At 42.7% G+C, this 23,089-nt stretch overlaps 1 protein-coding gene across 3 annotated transcripts in view; it reads left to right on the forward strand.

Moving 5' to 3' along the window:
* Positions 1 to 23,089, forward strand: part of mdga2a (MAM domain containing glycosylphosphatidylinositol anchor 2a) — a 177,704-nt gene that overhangs the window by 68,436 nt on the left and 86,179 nt on the right. For all 3 annotated transcript variants that reach the window (XM_077239772.1, XM_077239771.1, XM_077239770.1), the window contains exon 3: positions 11,589 to 11,763. In XM_077239772.1, coding sequence (XP_077095887.1) covers positions 11,589 to 11,763 — 175 coding nt within the window. The remainder of the gene's footprint in view (positions 1 to 11,588; positions 11,764 to 23,089) is intronic.

The raw sequence follows: 23,089 nt of genomic DNA on the forward strand, positions 1-23,089 counted from the left end.
CTGGGAGCCCCATGATGTCAGTCGGCCTCGGCACGAGTGGGACCCGCACCACGAGGACCAGACGCTGAGCCCCCTTCACTCGAGAAGAGGGCCAGACGAGAGTGGAGTGTTTTAAGAGAGAAACGCTCGCAGTTCGCACAGAGGGTTCCCTCGAGAACCTCCCGTGCTTGCTCTTCTTCCAAGCAAAAAACGCACAGCTTGTGTCAGAAACCTAGGACACGGATCGGCACACTTACGAAAACAATCTGTCTTTGCTGTGCGTTTCATCTTTCTCTTACCGTATACTTTGAATAGCGTTTCAAACAAACAGTCCCTGAAGATGATGAGATGATTTGTCATTGTTGCAAGGCGCCCTTTTATACTTCCAGGTCGCACGTTAATCATTCACGCTAATGATTCACGGGCTGTCGCCGGTCAATATGATTGACGTGATTTGATAGTTTTTTTTCAGACATCTGTCACGCCTGAGGTGTTTCCCCATAACGTCGATGACGTATTGTTGAGTTCCCTTCGAAAGGGAACCCCCATCTATGCACAATCTTTTAATTTGAAAGATATTATTTGTTATTACACTGACTCCAACAAACCTAAAGAATATATTTTCAACTTGTTTTATTTTGTTTGGCAATTTTTTCATCCATAAATAAATTGGTGGGCTCGCTTCCTACTCTCTAACATTTTTTGATAGACTCACAGCTTATTTTTTTATTTTTTTTTAACTACCAATACAAAAAATGTGATAGATTCCCGAAACAATATGAACTATTCCTTTGTAATGGCACTGAAGGTCAGATTTAACCAGCTTTCTCTCATATATTGATTGTTTTTGTCCTCCCTCTTCTTCTTCTGATTATCTATCTCTTGTTAGTATTGTTTCCCTATAAAAAAATGTATAGTATTTCAAATTCTTTTCTCTCTTTATCCCTTTTCTTTTATTTGTCCTCTTCATATGTATGTAAATATTTATTAATACTTCCTTTAGATATCTGACTTTACATTTTGAACTGTTCTAACTGTATATATTTGCATATGTTTCTTGAATTTAATAAAACTTCAACTTCCTCGCTTTTTAAGCTTCAATATCATTAGTGATAAGGCATACAAATTGTATAACATAGATCACCAGACGCTGTAGTCATCATGTTTATTTTTAAAGTAATTTAATTATGAAACTCTACAGTAAATTTTATCCTTATGGAAGGTATGGTTTAAGGTAAGGTTTAGGTGTGGGGGGTAGGTGTGGGGGGGTAGGTTTTTAACTATAATTACCATGAGTCTGTTATAATTTGATAGTATCATTTATTTAATATTTTACTATCAGCTGTTATTTCATACTTAGTTTTTTTTATTCGTTTTGGTACTATTTTCACAAGTAAGGTGTACATTTTCAAAACTCTTAGTGCTAATATCACAACAGATCATCAAAAGTGCACATTTTTCAAACATTTCATCATGTTTTCAATTGTGTTAGTACAATTCACAAAATCACAAAGTATCCTTTTCACAACACAAAATAAGTGTTTCATCTACATAAATGTTTCATTCACAGTAACTGCCTTTCATAAAGCTCTTACTATCAAACTTTTGATTTGCATCTCTTTTTCTTCAGTTTAATACATGTGTCTATTATTTAATCCAACTGATATTAATGGTTAATCAATGAATCATTTGGTACACCTATAGTTCCCTTTCGAGGGAACTCGGACTGCGTCGATTAACACTTTGGGGGAACGCCCCTCAGCGTTGCGCCTCTGAAGTATGAATGAAACTAAGCCAATCTCTGATTGGTGTTGCGTCATGACGTAATCTGTGACGGCATACAAGCGGAAGCTATAAAGGACGCTGGCACACATGAGATGTCAGCTTTTTGTTCTTCAGCAAAGCGCTCTCTGTTTGACTTGTCTGTCTTATTTGGTGTTGTCTGTCAAAAAGCATTACAACTATATATATATTATGGCGAGCCCAAGTTTCACTCGGTGTGTGCATCCCTGCCCTCGTTATATCACGGGTGGGGACACACATCGTTTGTGTTGGCCTACACATTGTTTGGGAGTGCAGCACGCGCTGCGAGGATTGTGAAACACTTCCAATCCGTGTCCTGCGCTCCCGCCTGGCCATTTAAAAAAAAAAAAAAAGGAGGAGGATGGTCAGGCTCGCGAGCCCCGTGGTGCGGGACCCGCGTCTGCTGAGGCGGCGCGGCAACGCTCTTCATGGGGCTCGCAAATGGGTCTGTTGCAATATAGAATCTATGGCTCGGATCTCGCGTTTGCCGAGGCAGCGCGTTGATTACGGGTCTACTGTACAATAAGATTCTGTGACTTGGATCTCGCGTTTGTCGAGGCAGTGCGTAGATCAAAGGTCTACATTGCAATACAGAATCTTGTTGCTCGGATCTCTTTTTGCCGAGGCAACGCGTAGATTACGTGTCTACTTTGCAATAAAGATTCTGTCTGTGTGCGAGGCATGAACAGCGTTCCCGAGGGTGTTGGCTGTGTTCATTGAGAAATATCTCGACGCGTATATCCGTGCGTTGTCGGATGTTTCAGCCTCGCACCTGTTGACTTTCTTCTTGGGTTGGAAGCCAAATATATTGTGAACGACTCGAATCTCGCGTTGCCGAGGCAGCGTGTGGATTACGAGATAGCCTAACACAAAACAGTAGCTATTGTCTGGTAGTTATGGCTGCATTTAATTTTAAGAAATTAAAATTATGAAATATTTCTGACTTTTGAATATCGGAAGTTAGATATTTTAATTCAGCCTGCCATTCAGACTGTGTTTCACTTATACAGTGTTTATGGCTACATTTATTTCTGAGGAATTAAAATGATAAGCTGCGAACGCAGGCTTGCGGCCATTCAGTGTTCCTTTTGCACATCAAAAATCGTTTTTTTGCGATTCTTCCCTGCCGGTCCTCCGCTTCAGGGTATCGAAAACGAGACAAAAATAACAGGGCTATCTGTGGTGTTCATAGTTAACCACAAGGTGGCAGTGTAATGCTTAAGTGTTGAAGTGCTACTGAGAAAGAATAAGAAGGGTGTGTGAGGGGTTCAGTAAGACTGGTTGGACATGTGTTGAAGAAAAAGACTCGAAGGAATTACTCTGATCTTGTGCTTCATACTATAAAACGCTACAAATTGGCGATGATGGTTTCTGTGCCTACGCCTGCATCTTTTCAACATGCAGTGGAGAGCCTGCGATTCCTTTTGTTACCTGGCGGAAAATGTTCGAAAATTACTTGCTTGCTATTAATGCTACAGGAGACTCATGGCCTGATGCCAGGAAACGTGCTATTCTACTACACAGCTTGGGTACTGAAGGCCAGAGGCTGTTTTACACGTTGCCTAATACTGGAACTACATTTGCAGAGGCAATGACAGTATTGGAGGATCATTTTGTTCCGAAGGTGAATGTTGTGGTCGCTCGACATCGCTTTCGCCAGCGTTCTCAACGTGCTGACGAGACCATTTCACAGTTCCTGTCTGCTTTGTGGGAATTATCTTCATCATGTGCTTATGGTGAACTGGAGAGTGAAATGTTGCGCGATCAGCTGGTTGAACGATCGTATGCCCCAGCAGTGCGAGACAGACTCCTGCTGGAACCAACACTGACCCTGGACACAGCTATTGTTATTGCGTGACAGGTGGAACAAGCGCTCTCGAATTCTGACATGCTCATGGCACAAACTTCAGTTCAGGCCGTGGCTTCTAAATCCTTTCATCGGAAGAAGCGTGCTGAACACTCTAACAGAGCAAAACCTGTGGCTGATACTACACGGCGGTTGAGTCGCGCGTGTTACCGTTTCGGAGCTACAAATCATCTGGCTAATGCTGCCGATTGCCCAGCAGCTCGAGCCAAATGCCGTACTTGTGGTAAGACCGGACATTTTTCTAAAGTTTGCCGATCTTCTAAGGAGGTTCGGGAAGTGGTCCCTGAAGTGGTCGTTCTTTTGACCGAAACCGTGAATACTTCTACAGACAAACTTTTATGCAATGTTCATGTTATGACGCCAAATGGTGCTTCCGTTGAGACTGAATTAGTCGTGGACACGGGCTCTTCGGTGTCAATCCTGCCTGTGGTCGTGTACAAACGACACTTTTCGGATTGTTCTCTTACCGCTCCTAAAGTAAAACTGGTCACGTACTTGAAAGAAGATATTCCTGTGCTAGGATGCTTTCATGTGGACGTCTCACTGAATAAAAAGGTAACTACTGCTTGTTTTTACGTTGTGAAAGGTGGCTCTGCTTTGATGGGCATGGACTTAATTCGAGCTTTGAACAGTTCTTTTCATTTTGGTACTGTTACTGCGCCTGACGAACTACATGCAGTTGTTGGAGAAACTATTCCTGCTCCAGTTACTTCTGTGGGGAGCGTTAAAGGGTTTGTTCATAAGCCTACAGTTAAACCTAACGCTACTCCAGTTCGACAGAAGCTTCGTCGACTTCCATTCTCTGTGCGACAAGCTGTTTCTGCAGAACTGGACTCATTATTGCAAAATGGCATAATTGAGAAAATCGATTCTTCCCCGTGGTTTTCACCTATTGTTGTCACCACGAAGAAAGGAGGTAAAATACATCTCTGTGTTGATCTGCGAGAGCCAAACAAGGCCCTGATTGTTGACAGCCATCCTCTGCCGCATATAGATGAACTTTTGAGTGAACTAAGCAGCTCATCAGTGTTCACTACAATTGATTTAGCGGCTGCTTACCATCAGCTTACCTTACACGAGGACTGCCGGGACATCACAGCTTTTATTACGCATGATGGTCTCTTTAGGTACTGCCGGGTTCCGTACGGCCTTGCTTCCGCACCATCGGCGTTTCAAAAAATGATGGAAACGGTCCTGAAAGGCATTCATGGGGTAAGGAACTACCTGGATGATATCATAGTGTATGGTGCCACCCAGGAAAGTCACGATATGACGCTGCGCTCAGTCATGCAGCGCTTGTCAGAAGCAGGACTACAACTGAACCGGGAAAAGTGTACGTTGAGCCAGTCGTCCTTAAAGTTCCTTGGACACGTTGTTTCCAAACATGGAATTTTCCCAGATGAGGAACACAAGTCTGCGATCATTGAGGCTCCTGCGCCGCACGATGTTGCTTCCTTGCGCTCATTTCTGGGACTGATTTCATGGTACAGCAAGTTTTGCCCGAACTTTGCTTCTGTTGCTGAGCCGTTGCGTGCGCTACTTAGAGATACATCAGATATTAAGTTTGCCTGGACTGTGTCTGCTGAACGCAGCTTCAAAGAGCTGAAAGACCTGCTTTCTGGAAGTCAAGTGCTTGCTTTGTTTGACCCGTCCCTTCCCACTATAGTGTCGACTGACGCTTCTGACTATGGCCTGGGTGGGGTTTTGACACAAATACACCCAGACCGTGTTGAAAGGACTGTAGCGTTTGCTTCTAGAACCCTTACTGCAGCCGAAAGGAAATACTCTACGGTCGAGAAGGAGGCGTTGGCTTGTGTCTGGGCCGTAGAAAAGTGACGGCCGTATCTGTGGGGTCGACACTTTACGCTCAGAACTGATCATTCTGCGCTCACTACACTGTTGGCAACCAAAGGAATTGGCCGGGCCGGTATGCGGGTCGCCCGGTGGTCGGCACGTTTGCTTTGCTACACATATGATGTCATCTACCGACCTGGACATCTTAATTGTGCTGCAGATTGTCTGTCCAGGCTGCCACTACCGACAGGAAATGATAGTGCTGTGGAACCAGAAATGGTTGCTTTCGTTACTGGGCTGTCTACATTGTCTGCTGAGGATTTCATAGCTGCTTCGGAAGCCTGTCCAGAGTTAACCCTGCTGCGCTTGCGAATCGGGCAAGGCTGGCCGAAAAAATCCTCTGACCTGGATCCTGTTCTGGTGTCCTTCTTTCGTATTCGTGATGAACTGTGTGTGGATGGTGTGCTAGTGAGGAGAGGCGAACATTGTGTTCTTGTTCCTTCTACATTGCGCTGTAAAATGATAAGCCTGGCACATGAGACACACCAAGGAATTGTTCAAAGGAAACAGCGGCTGCGTGAATTATTCTGGTGGCCTCAGATGGATGCTCACGTGCAGTCGGCTGTTTCTTCCTGCTTAACATGCCAACTGAATGACAAATCAGCTAAAACAGCTCCGGCTCCTCTTCAGCCTGTGAGTCTGCCGTCTGGGCCATGGCAGAAACTAGCGATCAATATCGTTGGACCGTTTGAGAGAGGACCTTCTGACTGTCATATTCTGGACTATCATAGTAAGTGGCCTGAGGTAGCGTTTTCTCCAAATGTCACTGCTGAGGTGGTCACATCATTACTCCAATCAGTGTTCAGTAGAGAGGGAAATCCCCAGTGTGTTGTGACTGACAACGGGCCTCAATTCACCTCCAGTGTGTTTGCAGCTTTCTTAGAGGAGAGAGGAATAAGTCACATGCGTAGTAGCGTGTATTATCCACAAGGCAATGGAGCTGTGGAAAAGAGTCCTGAAAGAATGCATCCTTTCTGCGGAACAGATGGGGAAACCATGGAAACATGCAGTGACTGAGTTCTTGCAAAGCTACAGAGCTACTCCACACAGTACTACAGCCGTTTCACCTTCTGAGCTTCTTCATCATCGCAAAATGCGTACAAAGCTGAATGTTTTTCCTGTTGGCCCTAGGAGTGACAAATGTGCTCAAGTGAAAGAGACTGTGAGTAACAAACAGCTCAAGAGTAAAAAGTACACTGACAAAAGACGTGGTGCCAAGTACCACACTTTCAAACCAGGAGACCAGGTGAGAGTGAAACAACCTGGGCATGTGAGAAAGGGTGTTTCTCAGTTCTCACCACCCCTGAGCATTGAGCAGCAAATCGGAAAGAGTACCTTTGTTTTGAGTGACAAAAAGAAATGGAATGTTTCTAAATTAACTCGCTTTACAGGTCCTGTTACCACTCAGAATGAGAGCTTGCAACCACCAGGGACATTTAATCTTAGGAAGAGTAGTAGAGTGCGTAGAATGCCAGCGTGGTTGAAGGAATATGACTTACAGTGAAGTGAAACTGACATGTATAAAAAATAAATAAATAAATAAAAAACTTGCATCCTGTTGTGGATATGTTGTGAACAGTTATAGCCTAGTTACGTAAATACACAAAACTGTGCATTAGAATTAGTAAAACAATGTCAATTACATTGGTAAAGTTGTTGTAAAGTTAATAACAGTACACAGTAATGTAATGTGATTTTGTTAATTTAAACAAACAAAAGGTTTGGTTCTGAAACTAATCTGTCACATGAAGAATCTTTCAAGTAAGAGGGGAATGTGGTGTTCATAGTTAACCACAAGGTGGCAGTGTAATGCTTAAGTGTTGAAGTGCTACTGAGAAAGAATAAGAAAGGTGTGTGAGGGGTTCAGTAAGACTGGTTGGACATGTGTTGAATAAAAAGACTCGAAGGAATTACTCTGATCTTGTGCTTCATACTATAAAACGCTACACTATCCCCCCGTGGAGGGACGAGCGAGAATTGCTCTTCCGCGGAGCCCTCAGAAAATCGATGTTTGTATCCAGCGTCAAGTGTGCTTCGGGACACATCGGTTTTCAGCAAATGCGCGCTGCAGTGTCCGCCCCAATGGCTTGTGGCCAGGCAGTGCTCATGTTCGCCCATCGGAAACGGTTTTCGATTATTCCCTGCCGGTCCTCCGCTTCAGGGTGTCGAGAACGAAACCGAAAGAGCCTCCCCTCAGGGGAGCCCTCAGGAAGTCGATGTCTGTATCCCGCCGTTAAGTGCGCTGCGGGACACATCGGTTTCCAGCGAACGCACGCTGCTCTGTCTGCCCCACAGGCTTGCGGCCAGGCAGCAATCGCGTCCGCCCATCGAGAATCGTTTTCGGTCAAACCCTGCCGGAGATCCGCTTCAGGGGGTCGAGAACGAATCCCGATTGGTACCCGAAGCCAGGCTCGAGAGCCTGGTTCCTTTGGTAAAATATTTCGATGCATGGAAAAATCTCACGAATATTTCGCCTTGGGCCCTGCGCACCATTCAAAAGGGGTACAGGCTGCAGTTCGGTTTATGCCCACCAAGGTTCAACGGGGTGGTCTGGACTGCAGTCGACCCATTGCAGGGTCGGGTATTGGAACAGGAAGTAAACTCCCTGCTGGTAAAGGAGGCTATAGAACATATTCCTCCACCGGACAGGGAGTCCGGGTTTTACAGCCGCTACTTTATAGTTCCCAAAAAGGATGGGGGGTTGCGTCCAATAATAGATCTCAGACACTTGAATCGTTCTCTGAGGAGATTCAGGTTCAAGATGCTCACTATTCCCATCATCGTGAGTCAAATTCAATCCGAGGATTGGTTTGTCACGATAGATCTAAAGGACGCATACTTCCACATAGGTGGAAGTCAATATCTCAGAGGTTCGGCCCAGTGGAAGTGGACCTATTTGCGTCTCGAGAGACGACCCACTGTCCACTGTGGTTTTCCCTCACTCATCCAGCCCTGCTGGGGCTGGATGCCATGGTGCAGACGTGGCCGAGGCTGCGTCTATATGCATTTCCCCTGAACGCTCTGCTCCCGGGAGTTCTAGAGAGGGTCCGTCGCGATGGGATCAGTCTACTGCTGGTAGCCCCGTTGTGGCCGGCCCGAGTATGGTTCTCAGACATTGAATCGCTCCTAGACGGCCCTCCGTGGGAGATTCCCCTCAGGAGGGACCTGCTGTCACAGGCAGAGGGCTCAATGTTTCACCCTCGGCCCGAGTTATGGAAACTGTGGGTCTGGCCCCACAGTACCTAGAGGCCGGCCTATCAGCTGGAGTAGTGGAGACCATACTCAGCTCCAGAGCTCCCTCCCCAAGGAAATTGTACGGCTTAAAGTGGAATGTCTTTACCAACTGGTGTAGAGAGCGTGAGGTGGATCCAGTTAACTGCCCAGTAGCTTCAGTTCTGGAGTTCCTCCAAGATCGTTTTTCAGCTGGTCTTACCCCGTCCACACTCTAGGTGTACGTGGCTGCCATTGCGGCTTTCCACGCTCCTCTGGGTGATGGACCTCTTGGGAGACAGCAGTTGGTCGTATGTTTCCTCCGTGGGGCCTGGAGGATGAGACCTGCGGCTCGTTCCAGGGTTCCCACATGGGACCTGGCAGTGGTTTTCGAAGGGCTGGCCGAGGCCCCCTTCGAACCATTGGAGTTGGCTGAGGCCAAGAACCTTTCCCTGAAGTTGGTTTTTCTGTTGGCCATAACTTCTCTGAGGAGGGTAGGAGATCTCCAGGTCTTTATTAGGTTCTATAGCCTGGTCATTCCGTCAACACCTGGCACTCTCGTGCTCTCGTCCTATGTGTGCCTGTGAGCAGCTTCACACTAGGACAGGCAGGGCGCGTTGTGGCATAGTGGGTACTCGTTCCCCCAAAGTGTCAATCGACGCAGTCCGAGTTCCCTCGAAAGGGAACGTCCTCGGGTTACGACTGTAACCCTTGTTCCCTGAGAAAGGGAACGAAGACTGCGTCCCTTCGCCACGCCTTCCCCTGCCTGGGAGCGCTTGCTTCATCACAGAAGCTGACATCTCATGTGTGCCGGCGTCCTTTATAGCTTCTGCTTGTATGCCGTCACACATTACGTCATGACGCAACACCAATCAGAGATTGGCTTAGTTTCATTCATACTTCAGAGGCGCTATGCTGATGGGCGTTCGCCCAAAGTGTCAATCGACGCAGTCCTCGTTCCCTTTCTCAGGGAACAAGGGTTACAGTCATAACCTGAGGACGATTTCTATACAAGTGAAACTCGAAAAATTTGAATATTGTGCAAAAGTTTATGTATTTCAGTAATTCAAATTAAAAGGTGAAACTAATACATGTAGTATATAGAATTATATACACATGATTATACTTTTTAGAGAGCCGGCATTTTGGTATTTACAGTAAAATTCTTTTTTTTAATGATTTCATGTAATATTCTAATTTTCTGAGATTTTGAATTTGGGTTTTTCATAAGCTGTAGGCCATAATCATCAAAATTATAACTTTTGCACGATGTGATGTTTTCACCTGTAGATATTGATTCTATGTACAGTTTCTATAGAACTTGCAATTTCCGATATGGATAACCAAATGTAATGAATTATTTTTACATAAGTGATTTATAGATAATAGCCACCACTATGTTCACGCATGTGTGTGTGTGTGTGTGAGAGAGATACAGAGAAATTTGCCATTTTTGAAAACACTGTAAAGCAGAATACAGTATAATGGAGATAAAACGGTCAATGACTGTAAAACATTAGATTGATTAGAGATGCATCAGTAGAAGAGACAGATGGCATCAAATACAGCATTTTACATTACAGTATGTATGTCATACATACAGTGATACTGTAAATAGATTACCATGGACAGCCACATTACTGTAACTCAACCTAAAGTGTAAAGGTCCACTACAGTATAGATTTAGTCAAATGGTATAGAGTGAAATCATTTACTGTATTGTCAGCAATCACTGTTCTAGCACAGAACCTTTTATTTCACTAAATTGAAAGAAGATCATTCTGTTGTGTTTCTGTGATTAAACCAAACATTCTCATTACATATTACAACAATCTTGTGTTTGAAACAATGATTATGTGGACTGAAAAATGTATAACTGTAATGAAAGCATGGGATAATGTTTTGAAAGAATGACTAGCTGCGTTACAAGTGTGATCCGTTTGGATTTTTGTACTAAGAGTTTTAAAAATGTACACCTTACTTGTGAAAATAGTACCAAAGCGAATAAAAAAAACTGTAATAGGATTTGAAAGTAATATAAGCTCCTCTTACAAACATTTAATACAGAAAATATAAATTAATTTACTTCAAAAGATTGTTTTAGTCAAGGACACCCACGCTTGTTTCTTTGCGGGAGACGTAACTTGTAGTAGGTGTAATTTGCAGGGGCGTGTAGTATTTGGGACACAGACAGAGCCTTCTCGATTCGTGTGCCAGCTGTGAAAAGGGATGTAAAAGAAAAGAAGGGGCAGGGGCTTGTGCGGTCTCAAAGAATTAGAACTTAAATGCAGTTTTTGGGCACACACTTTATGAAGACTTGATACCATTGGCCAAATTTAAATTTAAAATAAAATAAAAAGTCTTGCAAAAAAAGGCACTTATCTAGTCAGAGACCAAAAGGGCTGGTGCTTGAGCAGCACTTGGTGTCTATCTGTGCACTTGCCTGGTTGTTAGTGCTGTCATGTCAGTGTTGTTATCGTTAACTAAAACTAAAACTATTAAAAATGAAATAAAATTAAATATAAATATAAGATGAAAAACATAAATGAAAATTGGAAATGTTGCCTTGACAACTAACTGAATTGTTTAAGTTTAAGTTAAATAGAAATAGATAATGTTATATAGAAGTTTAAAATAATAGAATGTGAATAATAATTCAAATAACATTCTTGAACTCAACTTTTTAACTCAACAATATTATAATTTTGTCTTTTTTATATATCATTATTTACCATGTTTAAAGATATATGAGCCAATGTGCTTCACGAGAGACAGACAAGGAGATGTAAACTTTGACTGCTTTAAAGCACTAGCTTTTGATTCTCTTTTTTAGCTGATGTTATTTTTGTTTCTCTCTTTCTTTGTTTCCCGTCAGATACGATGGACCAAGACAGCAGGCAGTGCTACTGACCGCTTCCAGGACTCCAGCGTCTTTAACGAGACACTGCGCATAACCCGCATCCAGAGGCACCAGGGCGGTCGTTATTACTGTAAGGCTGAGAACGGACTCGGCACTCCCGCCATCAAATCCATCCGAGTGGATGTCTACTGTGAGTTAACAAGCTCATCCGCCCGTCGGCAGAAAACCACACACTCTTGAAAGTCATAGCTTGGTATTAGCCTTTGCTGACTGTGTCTGCGTCTCTCTTTAGATTTTCAGATGCATACCTTGATTCGGCTCTTCACTTAAATCCTTAAATTACGAATCACATAAGCAGTTGGAAAGACACTTATAAGCAAAATTGTTTGCTGTACCTGTGTGTTCACTGTTGATTGTATATTGTCCCCTAAAATTTTATAAACTAATAAAAAAAAAGGAAAAGGTGCTGTCCTTCTGATTGTAGCATTTAAACATATGCTATATAGTTGTTTTTTTTAATATTACAATTAAGGAATTTTAATTATATACCTTTAAGCTTGTTAATAGAACACTTGGTTTCAAATTTGTACTTTTTTTTCCTTTTTTCATGATTTTTTTATTTTTTCTATCCATTGCTTGTTTAGCTATTATGAGTGCCCATTATTCAAAACCATTTCTATGAAAAAAAGAAAAAAATGTTAAGCACAGTAATCTAAATAATTTATCATGGCCGAATGACCTTCCAGTATTGTTTATAATGGGCCAGAACGTTTTCTAAGCGTTAATGTGTCTCTCACTAGCTGCTTTATGCAGCTCGAAGTGAGACAGTTGTACAAATTCCAAGCATATTTTACATGCTTTCTTTGGCACAATATTCACTAACAAAACAGGGTGTTATAGTGATTAAATCTCAGCCTCTTAAGGAGCTAGCCATTAGCCACAACCTTTGTGCCATTGAGCAATGACTGTTCCTAAAATAAGTTTACAGTAGGTCACTTTGAATAAAAGTAAATGCTAAATAGCTGCTTAGAAAATGTTCTATCCACTCATTTAATGATACAGACACAATAACAATATGTTATAACTGGACAGTGACACAAGGAAGTGCTTAAGGAAACAATACAGTACTACTAATAAATACATGTTACTTTACTGCTATAATCTAAGTTTTCATCATTATCTATAGTTAGTTATGCTAGTCATCTACTATAGCTTTGCTTTATATGTGAAATTCAACCAGATTATTTTTTTTTTCATTTTATTTGTAATATTTTGACTTTTGGTGCTGTCACTTTTTATCTTCCACTGTATTATAAATGATATATTTCTATTTTTTATTTTTGAAATATTATAATAATTAATATACTATTATATTTATAATACATGTATTAAGGTATGTACAATAATAAATAATATTATAAAGATACACTACTGTTCCAAAGTTAACAAATATACACTACAGTTCAGTCATTTTAAAATTTAAACAATACAGTAAATGCATCATCCTTTGTTGCATAAGAGCCTTTATTCAAAAACATTAGAAAAATCTTACTGACCCCAAACTTTTAAGCGATAGTATACAATTTATATACTGTTTATAATATATTGTGGTAGGTTACAGTATAAGGATCCATTTTAAGGCTAGCTACATGATTTTATATTTTATATTAACAACTGAAGTAAAACATGCATGCAAAATTACTGAGAAAATAGCAAAAAATATATTCAGGTGGCGATATTACAGTTTTTTACAGTCGATAGGACACATTTCTCAATACTTAGGTCACTTTTTTTAAAACTCTTCACACAGTGAGCACAACAGAAGTATATGTGGACTAAACTGTGGATCATTTATCATTGCTTTGGCACAAAATTCATTCAATGACTACATCTTTCAAATTACATTAATTGTTTTCTCACTTCGACACAACAACAACCAAAACTCTGTGTACTTACAGGCCAATTTGCACATGCTTACATACTGTTTTCAAAACTGTTAAACTTATGTTCAAAACAATAACATACAGTTTTTTTCCGATTGCTAAACGACAGTGAGCACAACTGGAGCTACATGTGCAAAACTCTAACTACAGTTTGCACAGCAGCAGTTCATGTGGACCAAACTCTAGTTCGTTTTTCATTGCTTGAACACAGTTTTCAAAACTCTACACACTTATCCCATGACTTTAACCACAACCTGCACAACACTGTGGATTTACAGCACTTTGTTCAAATGCTAACACACTGCTGTCAAAACTGTGAACCACACATTCAAAACAGAATAGATTTCAGCCTTGTGCCTTTCAAACACTGATGATTGCAATTTCAGCTGAAAGGCTAAGCAGGTGTCTTGTTTGTTATTTGTTTGAATTACAGTATGTACTTTTAGTTTCTACCTTTTTTCTCATTACTGTAATTTCGTATATTACTACAGACTATTGAAGCAAACTGATCATTTTCATTTACCTTAAAGAATTGTTGTGTTCTAAAAATTTAAATACAGTTTTTTTCGATTGCTAAACGACAGTGAGCACAACTGGAGCTACATGTGCAAAACTCAAACTACAGTCTGCACTACCAACAGTCACCTGAGCTAAACAGTTCACATCACCTGCAAAACTCATTCCAAGCAACACAACTCTTAACACACGACTCAAAACAGGCTCAGTGCAGCCAAACACTATGTACAACCCTCACTGAAATAACACACACTGTCACTCAGAACAGTCTAATCTTGTCACTCAAGTGTGTAGAGTTTTGAAAACTGTGTTCAAGCTATGAAAAACAAACTAGAGTTTGGTCCACATGAACTGCTGCTGTGCAGACTGTAGTTTGAGTTTTGCACATGTAGCTCCAGTTGTGCTCACTGTCGTTTACAATTCGAAAAAAACTGTAAATCATGTGAAAGAATGTCACTCTTTTCTTTGAAGAAAATATTACTTTGTATGAAGTCACTGTAATTGTTCAAACTGTAAAGATGTAAAGTTTGTATTTTCTGTATTGGTGTTTGATGCTAGTATTTTTACTCTCAGTGTGTTCTGAGTGACAGTGTGTGTTATTTCAGTGAGGGTTGTACATAGTGTTTGGCTGCACTGAGCCTGTTTTGAGTCGTGTGTTAAGAGTTGTGTTGCTTGGAATGAGTTTTGCAGGTGATGTGAACTGTTTAGCTCAGGTGACTGTTGGTAGTGCAGACTGTAGTTAGAGTTTTGCACATGTGGCTCCAGTTGTGCTCACTGTCGTTTAGCAATCGAAAAAAACTTTAATACAAAACTGAATATGACAGCAATTTGCTACATTTCTAAAGTAATATTGTAATGAAATATATTTCGAATCTAAAAATGAATTGCTATAAAAACAATTGAACAATTGGACCAACCACAGCTGATTCCTATTGTATCTGGTGAATGGTGTGTACAAATTCTTGTATTTTGTAATTAGTCTGTGCAAAAAACAAAAAAAAGACATAAAATATATTGAAGCATACTGCATCATGTCTGATTAATTCCAGTAAAATATATTGGAGTGAATTCTAAACAGTAAAGAGGTGTGCTTGTTTTACAGAAGAAAACATTGTATAATGCTACCTGTTGTTAGTGTTATTAGGTCATTGTTTTGTGGGTGACAAAGTGTGTTTGTTGTCTGTCAACCTTTGCTAGTGTGATGGAAGAATATGTTGATTTGAGACATGTATGAAGTGATATGGTAGTTTTAGTGCATTTTGAAAGTGAAATGAACTGCTGTGCCGAGCTGAAAGTTGGTTTGGAGAACTGTGTGAAGAGTTTTGAAAAAGTGACCTAAGTATTGAGAAATGTGTTCTAGCGACTGTAAAAAACTGTAATGTGTATCTTATGATATATGGAAACCTTTACCTTTTCATATGTTTCATTAAGGCTTTATGTTTGAAATGAATTACAGTACTTCTGATATGGTCGAACTTACATTACCGGGGCTCTAATGGAGCATGTGTTATTTCTTGTATTTCTTGTCTAGCACATTTCTTAGGCATCAAAAGCCAGACAGTGAGTTTTTTTTTATGTGACTCATCATAAGAGCATATCTCATCTATGTCTCTTTCAAAGAGTTTTGCACTTATACACGTCATCATTCTGAGTCTGTGAACACTTTTATTTTCTTAGAGATGCAACATGTCCTCATTATCGGGCACTTCTCATTGAAGTTTTAGCAACCGTAGACTTTGTTGAAATCAAATGCATGGCTTTGAATATGTGACGAAATGCATAAAATGAGAGGTTTAATGAATGAGTGAAATGAAAATGAGGATTATTCTTCAAAGAGACATCATCGTCAGTAAGCTAGCTCCTGAATTTTTCCAAGTTTCAAAGGTTTACTCCTCTGCTATCGGAACCATCAAAAGCTATCACAACCTGTCAAAAAAGGAGTTGTGTGTTGCCTCTGTTCCCTACAGACACGGAGGAGCCATAGATGTTGTAAAGTGATTTACGGTAGCACAGAGAGATGAATAGAAGGAGCGATGGACGATGGCAGGCAGCATTGCCGTGGGGAGACAATGAGGAGCAAGTCATTACCCTTGAATTAGAGAACAGGCCTCAGCTTGTCATTTTTATTCCAGCTTCACGGTGGACTATTCGCTGGTGGGCACTCGCTTTTATCGATCAGAGACATGCTACTCCTGATGCAGTGATCAAAGCCTAGACACATGTCATTGTGAAAGAACAGCCAACACACTGCCGATAAACAACTGAGTACTTCGATTTGGATTGCCTGTGTTGTCTCTAAAGCGTGGCTGCACTCACTAGTCATTAGTTTAAAGCGGCCAAGATAGGCAATAGCGATTATTGATTACATTCAGGTTTATATTTGTTCCAAAGTGGTCGACTGAAACCTTGAATCCAGTTATCCAGTTTTTTTTTCTTCAATTGACAGAGATAGTTCACCCACAAATGACAATTCTGTGATCATTTACTCTCCCTCATTTTATTCCAGATCTGTTTGTCTTTTTTTGTTTTGTGAAACATATATTTTTTTTTGCCCATTTAATAGTGTTTTTTTTTCTGGACCCAATTGACGTTCACTGAATGAATTTGTGGTTCAGTATTAAAAATATAACCTGACAAGCAGGAAATGAGTTGTACTAATGCTGTCTGTCAAATTGTTATCGGACAGGTTGATTAATGTTTTAAAGCAGGAGAGAGAAAGATGTTGAAAGGCACAGTTTACTGATAGCTGAGAGTTCTCTAAAATTGCATTGCTTTGAGGGCAGTCTAAAAGCACATGGCTCCTCACTCAAGCACTGTAATTATTGTGGCTCTTGAAAAAAATTACAGTTGTAAAAATACAGCCCCCGATGTGGTCCATCATTTTAGACATTATGTTTGCTGTTAATGCTTGTATGGTTTGTGGAGAGGTGAATAGTGTTTAGATCTTTATATACCAATACAGAGATTTCAGGTAACACTTTACATTGATTCAATTTGGTATCATGTGTTAATGCATAAACACACAATAAACAACAATTGTACAGCATTTATTCATGCAGATTAATATTAATTTATAAATAATATGATTATCATTTAGAATGTATACCATTGTTCATTATACATTAAGTATTATTAATTTATATATCTTGAAACGTTAATGTAGAATTTAACACACACTATTAATGTTGGTTGATAATGTACTGTTCCTGTCAGGAACCAATCAGATTCATTCCCATCCACCACTCAAAGGTCACTCTCCCCGGAATATTAACCAGTCACACCTGTTCACAATCAGTCACCTCGTTACCCAGCCCTATAAAACACTCACGCACACCCCAGTCATTGTCAAGCCTCCAACAGGAGAAGACCGTTACCCACGATTTCCCGAAGTTTCCAAGTCTGCCAACGAAGATCCATCACGTAACTATACTCACCCCTGAATATACTCATCTTTGTCTCCCTGTCTTGCTGTCTCCAGTATTCCAGTCTGGTTCCCTGTTTCCCGAGTCCTGCCATTTGAATCCAAGTGCTCCACGTGTCCACCGAGATCTCCCTGTTCCTCCCTGGATCTGAAACAGAAAAGTATTCGTATCACTGGACATTGTCTACCCACGTCCAACTCTCTGAAGAAGGGTCTGCTCAACTGGGATCCTCTGCACGACGTGATCGTCAACGCACCTGCACATGAACTTTGTCTCTGCACATATATCACTGTAAATAAACTCACGTTTGCTTTCACTTACCTCCGCCTCTGTGCCTGTATCCTGACAGAAGGCTTGACCAGAACAGAAAAGTGAAACAGCGCGATGGAAGCTACCCGCCATGGTGATAACCCTGTACAGTCTACAGCCGCTGTTCAAAATTCCGGTCAGTCTACGCTCTGCACTTCCGCAGACTCCACTTCTTCGATGATATGCTTCGCTAACCAAGCATCACGTCCAGCGCCATTCTCTGGACGGGCGGAGGATTGCAACGGGTTCCTGCTTCAGTGTTCGCTCGCTCTGGAACAGCAAAATCAGTTATATCCCACAGAAAGATCGAAAATCGCTTTTATCATCCAACAGTTATCCGGGGCTGCTTTGAGATGGGCTGAAACCATGTGGTTACAGGAGTCCACTACAACCTCATCGGTACAAGGGTTTGTAGACCATTTTAAAGAAGTTTTCGGACGACCAGTTGATGATTCTTCCACCAGTGACAAACTACTGCAACTATACCAAGGTCGAAGATCGGTTTCTGAGTATTCGTTGGAATTTCGCACTTTAGCCTCTGCAAGTGGGCTGAACGAGAAGGCGCTCATTTCTGTTTACCGACGTGGTCTGAATCCTGCTCTCCGTCTGCAAATGGCGATATATGATGACAGTCTGGGTGTTGAAAAATTTATCCAACAAGCTCTCTGTGTGCATCAACGATCTCAGGGCTGTTATCTAGAAAATCGCCGACCCACTAGTAATTCTCAGTATCCCACGGAAGCTCCGCCCGAAGCAGATGGAGAAAAGATGCAATTGGATACTTACCGACTGTCCCCAGCGGAACGTGCCCGGCGCCGTGAACTCAGGTTATGTTTGTATTGTGGAATGGGAGGACACTTTCGTCAGTCATGTCCGACTCGACCCCCCAGAATGCTTGTGAGTTCTGTCTTTACGGCCGATTCTGTATCAGCCCCACTAACTATTTCAGTGATCTTAAAATCCACGACTTTCCATGTTTCTGCCACAGCCATAGTGGACTCCGGGTCGGCAGGAAACTTCATTTCCGGACGGCTCTGCCAAAAACTCCAGCTCGAGAAATCAGCCACCGCCAGACCATACTCCATCCATGCAGTGACGGGTGAAACCATAAATAAGGGGTATGTCACAGCTCAGATTAAACCCATCATCCTGGGTGTCGAAAATACACATCACAAACTTTTTGAACCTTTCATATTAGAGAACAGTCAGACTGATCTAATTCTGGGTCGCCCATGGCTTATTCGACATCAACCCAATATCAACTGGTCATCTGGTAAGATCCTGAACTGGGGGTGTAAGTGTGCATCCAGAACTGCCGAGTTGGCGACCACATCCATCGTTGATGCACCTAACATTGTCCCAGTAAACTCAACCTCCATCGAAAGCCCCACTGAGAGTCTGTCCGTTTCCATACCTACCTGTTATTCCTCGTTTGCAGATGTGTTCAATCCTGTCGAGGCTGCTAAATTACCCCCTCATCGAGCTTGGGATTGTGCAATCGACCTTGTTCCAGGAGAACCCATTCCTAAGGGACGAATCTACTCCCTGTCTATTCCCGAACAGAAAGCCATGCAACAGTACATTGAAGAGGCTCTGAAACAGGGGTATATCCGTTCCTCCACGTCACCTGCTGCTGCCAGCTTTTTCTTTGTTCCTAAGAAGGATGGCGGACTACGTCCTTGTATCGACTATCGAACCCTGAACAGAATAACCGTGAAGTTCAGCTATCCACTACCGTTGGTTCCTTCCTCACTGGAGCAACTGCGTGAGGCCAAGATGTTCACTAAACTGGACTTGAGGAGCGCATATAACCTCATCCGAATTCGAGAAGGCGACGAATGGAAAACCGCGTTCATCACCCCTGCTGGCCACTATGAATATTTGGTTATGCCGTATGGACTGGTCAACGCTCCTTCCATCTTTCAAAGCTTTATGGACGAGGTATTCCGAGATTATCTGAACCGATTCGTAATAATCTACATCGATGACATTTTAATCTATTCCAAGGATCCAGTGGAACACCAACGACACGTCTCCTTAGTCCTCCAACGGCTACGTGAGTTCTCTTTGTTCCTAAAAGCAGAAAAATGCTAATTTCACCAAACTTCAGTCGAATTCCTAGGCTATCAACTCAGTGAAAGAGGAGTACAGATGGACGATCGCAAGACCAAGGCGATCACTTCCTGGCCAACCCCACAGACGGTAAAAGAATTGCAAAGATTCCTTGGCTTTGCCAACTTTTATCGGAGGTTCGTTCACCAGTACAGCCTGCTAACAGCTCCTCTAACGTCACTCCTAAAGGGAAAGCCAAAAACACTGCTCTGGACTGAGGAAGCCGACCACGTATTCCAGTCTTTGAAAACCGCCTTCACCACTGCTCCTCTACTCCGACATCCTAATCCCGAAGAGATGTTCATCGTAGAAGTCGATGCCTCCACCACTGGAGTAGGAGCAGTGTTGTCTCAGTATTCCAATTTGTCACCCAAACCTATGCCATGTGCGTTCTTCTCCCACAAGTTATCACCCGCCGAAGTAAACTATGATATCGGCAATCGGGAACTCCTGGCGGTAAAACTTGCGCTTGAAGAATGGCGACACTGGTTGGAGGGCGCCAAACACCCGTTCCTGGTTCTCACCGACCATAAGAACCTCCAGTATCTGAAAGAAGCAAAACGACTCAATCCACGCCAGGCTAGATGGGCGCTTTTCTTCACTCGATTTCACTTCCAGATCTCCTATCGTCCAGGCTCCAAGAACGTCCGAGCGGATGCTCTGTCTCGTCTCCATGCTCCTGAAACTCACCATGAAGAACCCGAGAACATCTTGCCAGAGAAAATCTTTGTCAATCCCATTCAGTGGGACTTAAACGAACAACTGATGGAATTGTCTCGAAACCAACCCAGTCCTACGGAATGCCCAGCTGGGAAAATCTACGTACCCGATGAATTCCGTACATCACTTATCTCCTCAGCGCACTCCTCCGTTGGTACGGGTCACCCAGGAGTCACCAAAACCTGCTCCACTCTCCAAAACTGCTACTGGTGGCCCAACATGCTCCGAGACGTCAAATCATTCATCCAGGGGTGCATCCTATGTGCAATGAACAAAAACCCTCGTCATTTGCCCGCAGGAAAACTCATGCCTCTACCCGTTCCCCAAAGACCCTGGTCGCATATTGGGGTGGATTTTGTGACTGATCTTCCACCCTCCGAAGAGAACACCTGCATCCTGGTGGCCGTCGACCGCTTTTCGAAAGCGTGTAAGCTGATTCCCCTGAGAAACTTACCCACAGCATTTGCAACCGCAGAACTTTTAATGGAACATGTCTTCCGGAATTTCGGCCTCCCAGAGGACATTGTATCAGATAGGGGGCCTCAATTCATTTCAAAAGTTTGGCGAGCCTTCTTTGCACTGATGAATGTCACCGTAAGTCTCACTTCAGGGTATCACCCACAGGCTAATGGTCAGGCAGAACGAAAAATCCAGGACGTCAGCCGTTTCCTCCGAACTTTCTGCCATGCCAATCAGCACCTCTGGAGTCGTTACCTCGTGTGGGCAGAGTATGCCCAAAATTCCCTTAGACAAACCTCCACCAACCTGACTCCGTTTCAATGCATTCTGGGTTACCGACCTCCACTGTTCCCGTGGTCCGGGGAACCCTCAGAAGTCCCAGCAGTTAACGCCTGGTTCCGGGACAGTGAGAGAATATGGAACCAAGCTCACCATCACCTCCAACAAGCCATAAACCGCCACAGTCACTTTGCAGACGCTCACCGAAGCAACACCCCCGAATACCAACCTGGACAATTGGTTTGGCTCTCAACAAAAGATATCCGGTTGAGACTACCCTGTCGCAAGTTAAGTCCAAGATACATCGGTCCGTTTCCCATAACAAGACAAATCAATCCAGTTACCTACCAGCTCCGTCTGCCAAGTCACTACCGCATCCACCCCTCATTCCATGTTTCCCTCCTGAAGCCCCATCACTCACCTGTTCCAGTCCCCTCTACAGATCTAGCACAAGATGAAAATCCTCCGGTACTCCCCATTGAAACAGAATCCATCTTCGCTGTAAGGGAGATCCTGGACTCCCGACGTCGGGGTGGTCTACTCGAGTATCTGGTTGACTGGGAAAATGATGGACCGGAAGAGAGGTGTTGGATACCTCGTAAGGACATCCTTGATCCCATGCTACTCACTGCCTTCCACGAACAACACCCTGACAAACCTGCTCCTCGACCTCGAGGTAGACCCCCACGACGTCGGGGTCCTAGGTCCGCTAGCGCGGACGCTGGAGGAGGGGGTAGTGTCAGGAACCAATCAGATTCATTCCCATCCACCACTCAAAGGTCACTCTCCCCGGAATATTAACCAGTCACACCTGTTCACAATCAGTCACCTCGTTACCCAGCCCTATAAAACACTCACGCACACCCCAGTCATTGTCAAGCCTCCAACAGGAGAAGACCGTTACCCACGATTTCCCGAAGTTTCCAAGTCTGCCAACGAAGATCCATCACGTAACTATACTCACCCCTGAACATACTCACCCTTGTCTCCCTGTCTTGCTGTCTCCAGTATTCCAGTCTGGTTCCCTGTTTCCCGAGTCCTGCCATTTGAATCCAAGTGCTCCACGTGTCCACCGAGATCTCCCTGTTCCTCCCTGGATCTGAAACAGAAAAGTATTCGTATCACTGGACATTGTCTACCCACGTCCAACTCTCTGAAGAAGGGTCTGCTCACCTGGGATCCTCTGCACGACGTGATCGTCAACGCACCTGCACATGAACTTTGCACATATATCACTGTAAATAAACTCACGTTTGCTTTCACTTACCTCCGCCTCTGTGCCTGTATCCTGACAGTTCCTTGTTATTTGTTATACATTAGATATTGCATTAACTAATGTTAACATACCTTGACCTGTATTGTACAGTGTTACCAGACTGCATTGGATCTCAATAACATACACTCATTTTAACTGGTGTTTAATGAGTTAAGTATTAAAAATGTGCAAAGCAATTTATGTCTATATTGGACCATAATAGGCTACTGTATGATTTGCGCTCCAGTAAATTTCAATTATTTTATGGGCTTCTTTCTTAATTTAGGTCGTTTTTGGCTCATTAAGCAATTCGACAAATTGTGCCTTCAATCTCGAAGCAAAGAAAGAAACAGGGAAAAATCAGATATATCACAGTATAATGTTTGAATTATTCCACATTATTGAGGTATATGTAGCAACAACTTAATGCTAGTAGTGGCACACATCTGTTCCTGGTATCTGTAACACTGTGACATATGCATTTGAATTGAGCTTACTTTT

The sequence above is a fragment of the Siphateles boraxobius genome, unplaced genomic scaffold, assembly GCF_051911475.1.
Source record: "Siphateles boraxobius isolate OS27281-9 unplaced genomic scaffold, OSU_SipBor_1 22, whole genome shotgun sequence".
NCBI lineage: Eukaryota > Metazoa > Chordata > Actinopteri > Cypriniformes > Leuciscidae > Siphateles > Siphateles boraxobius.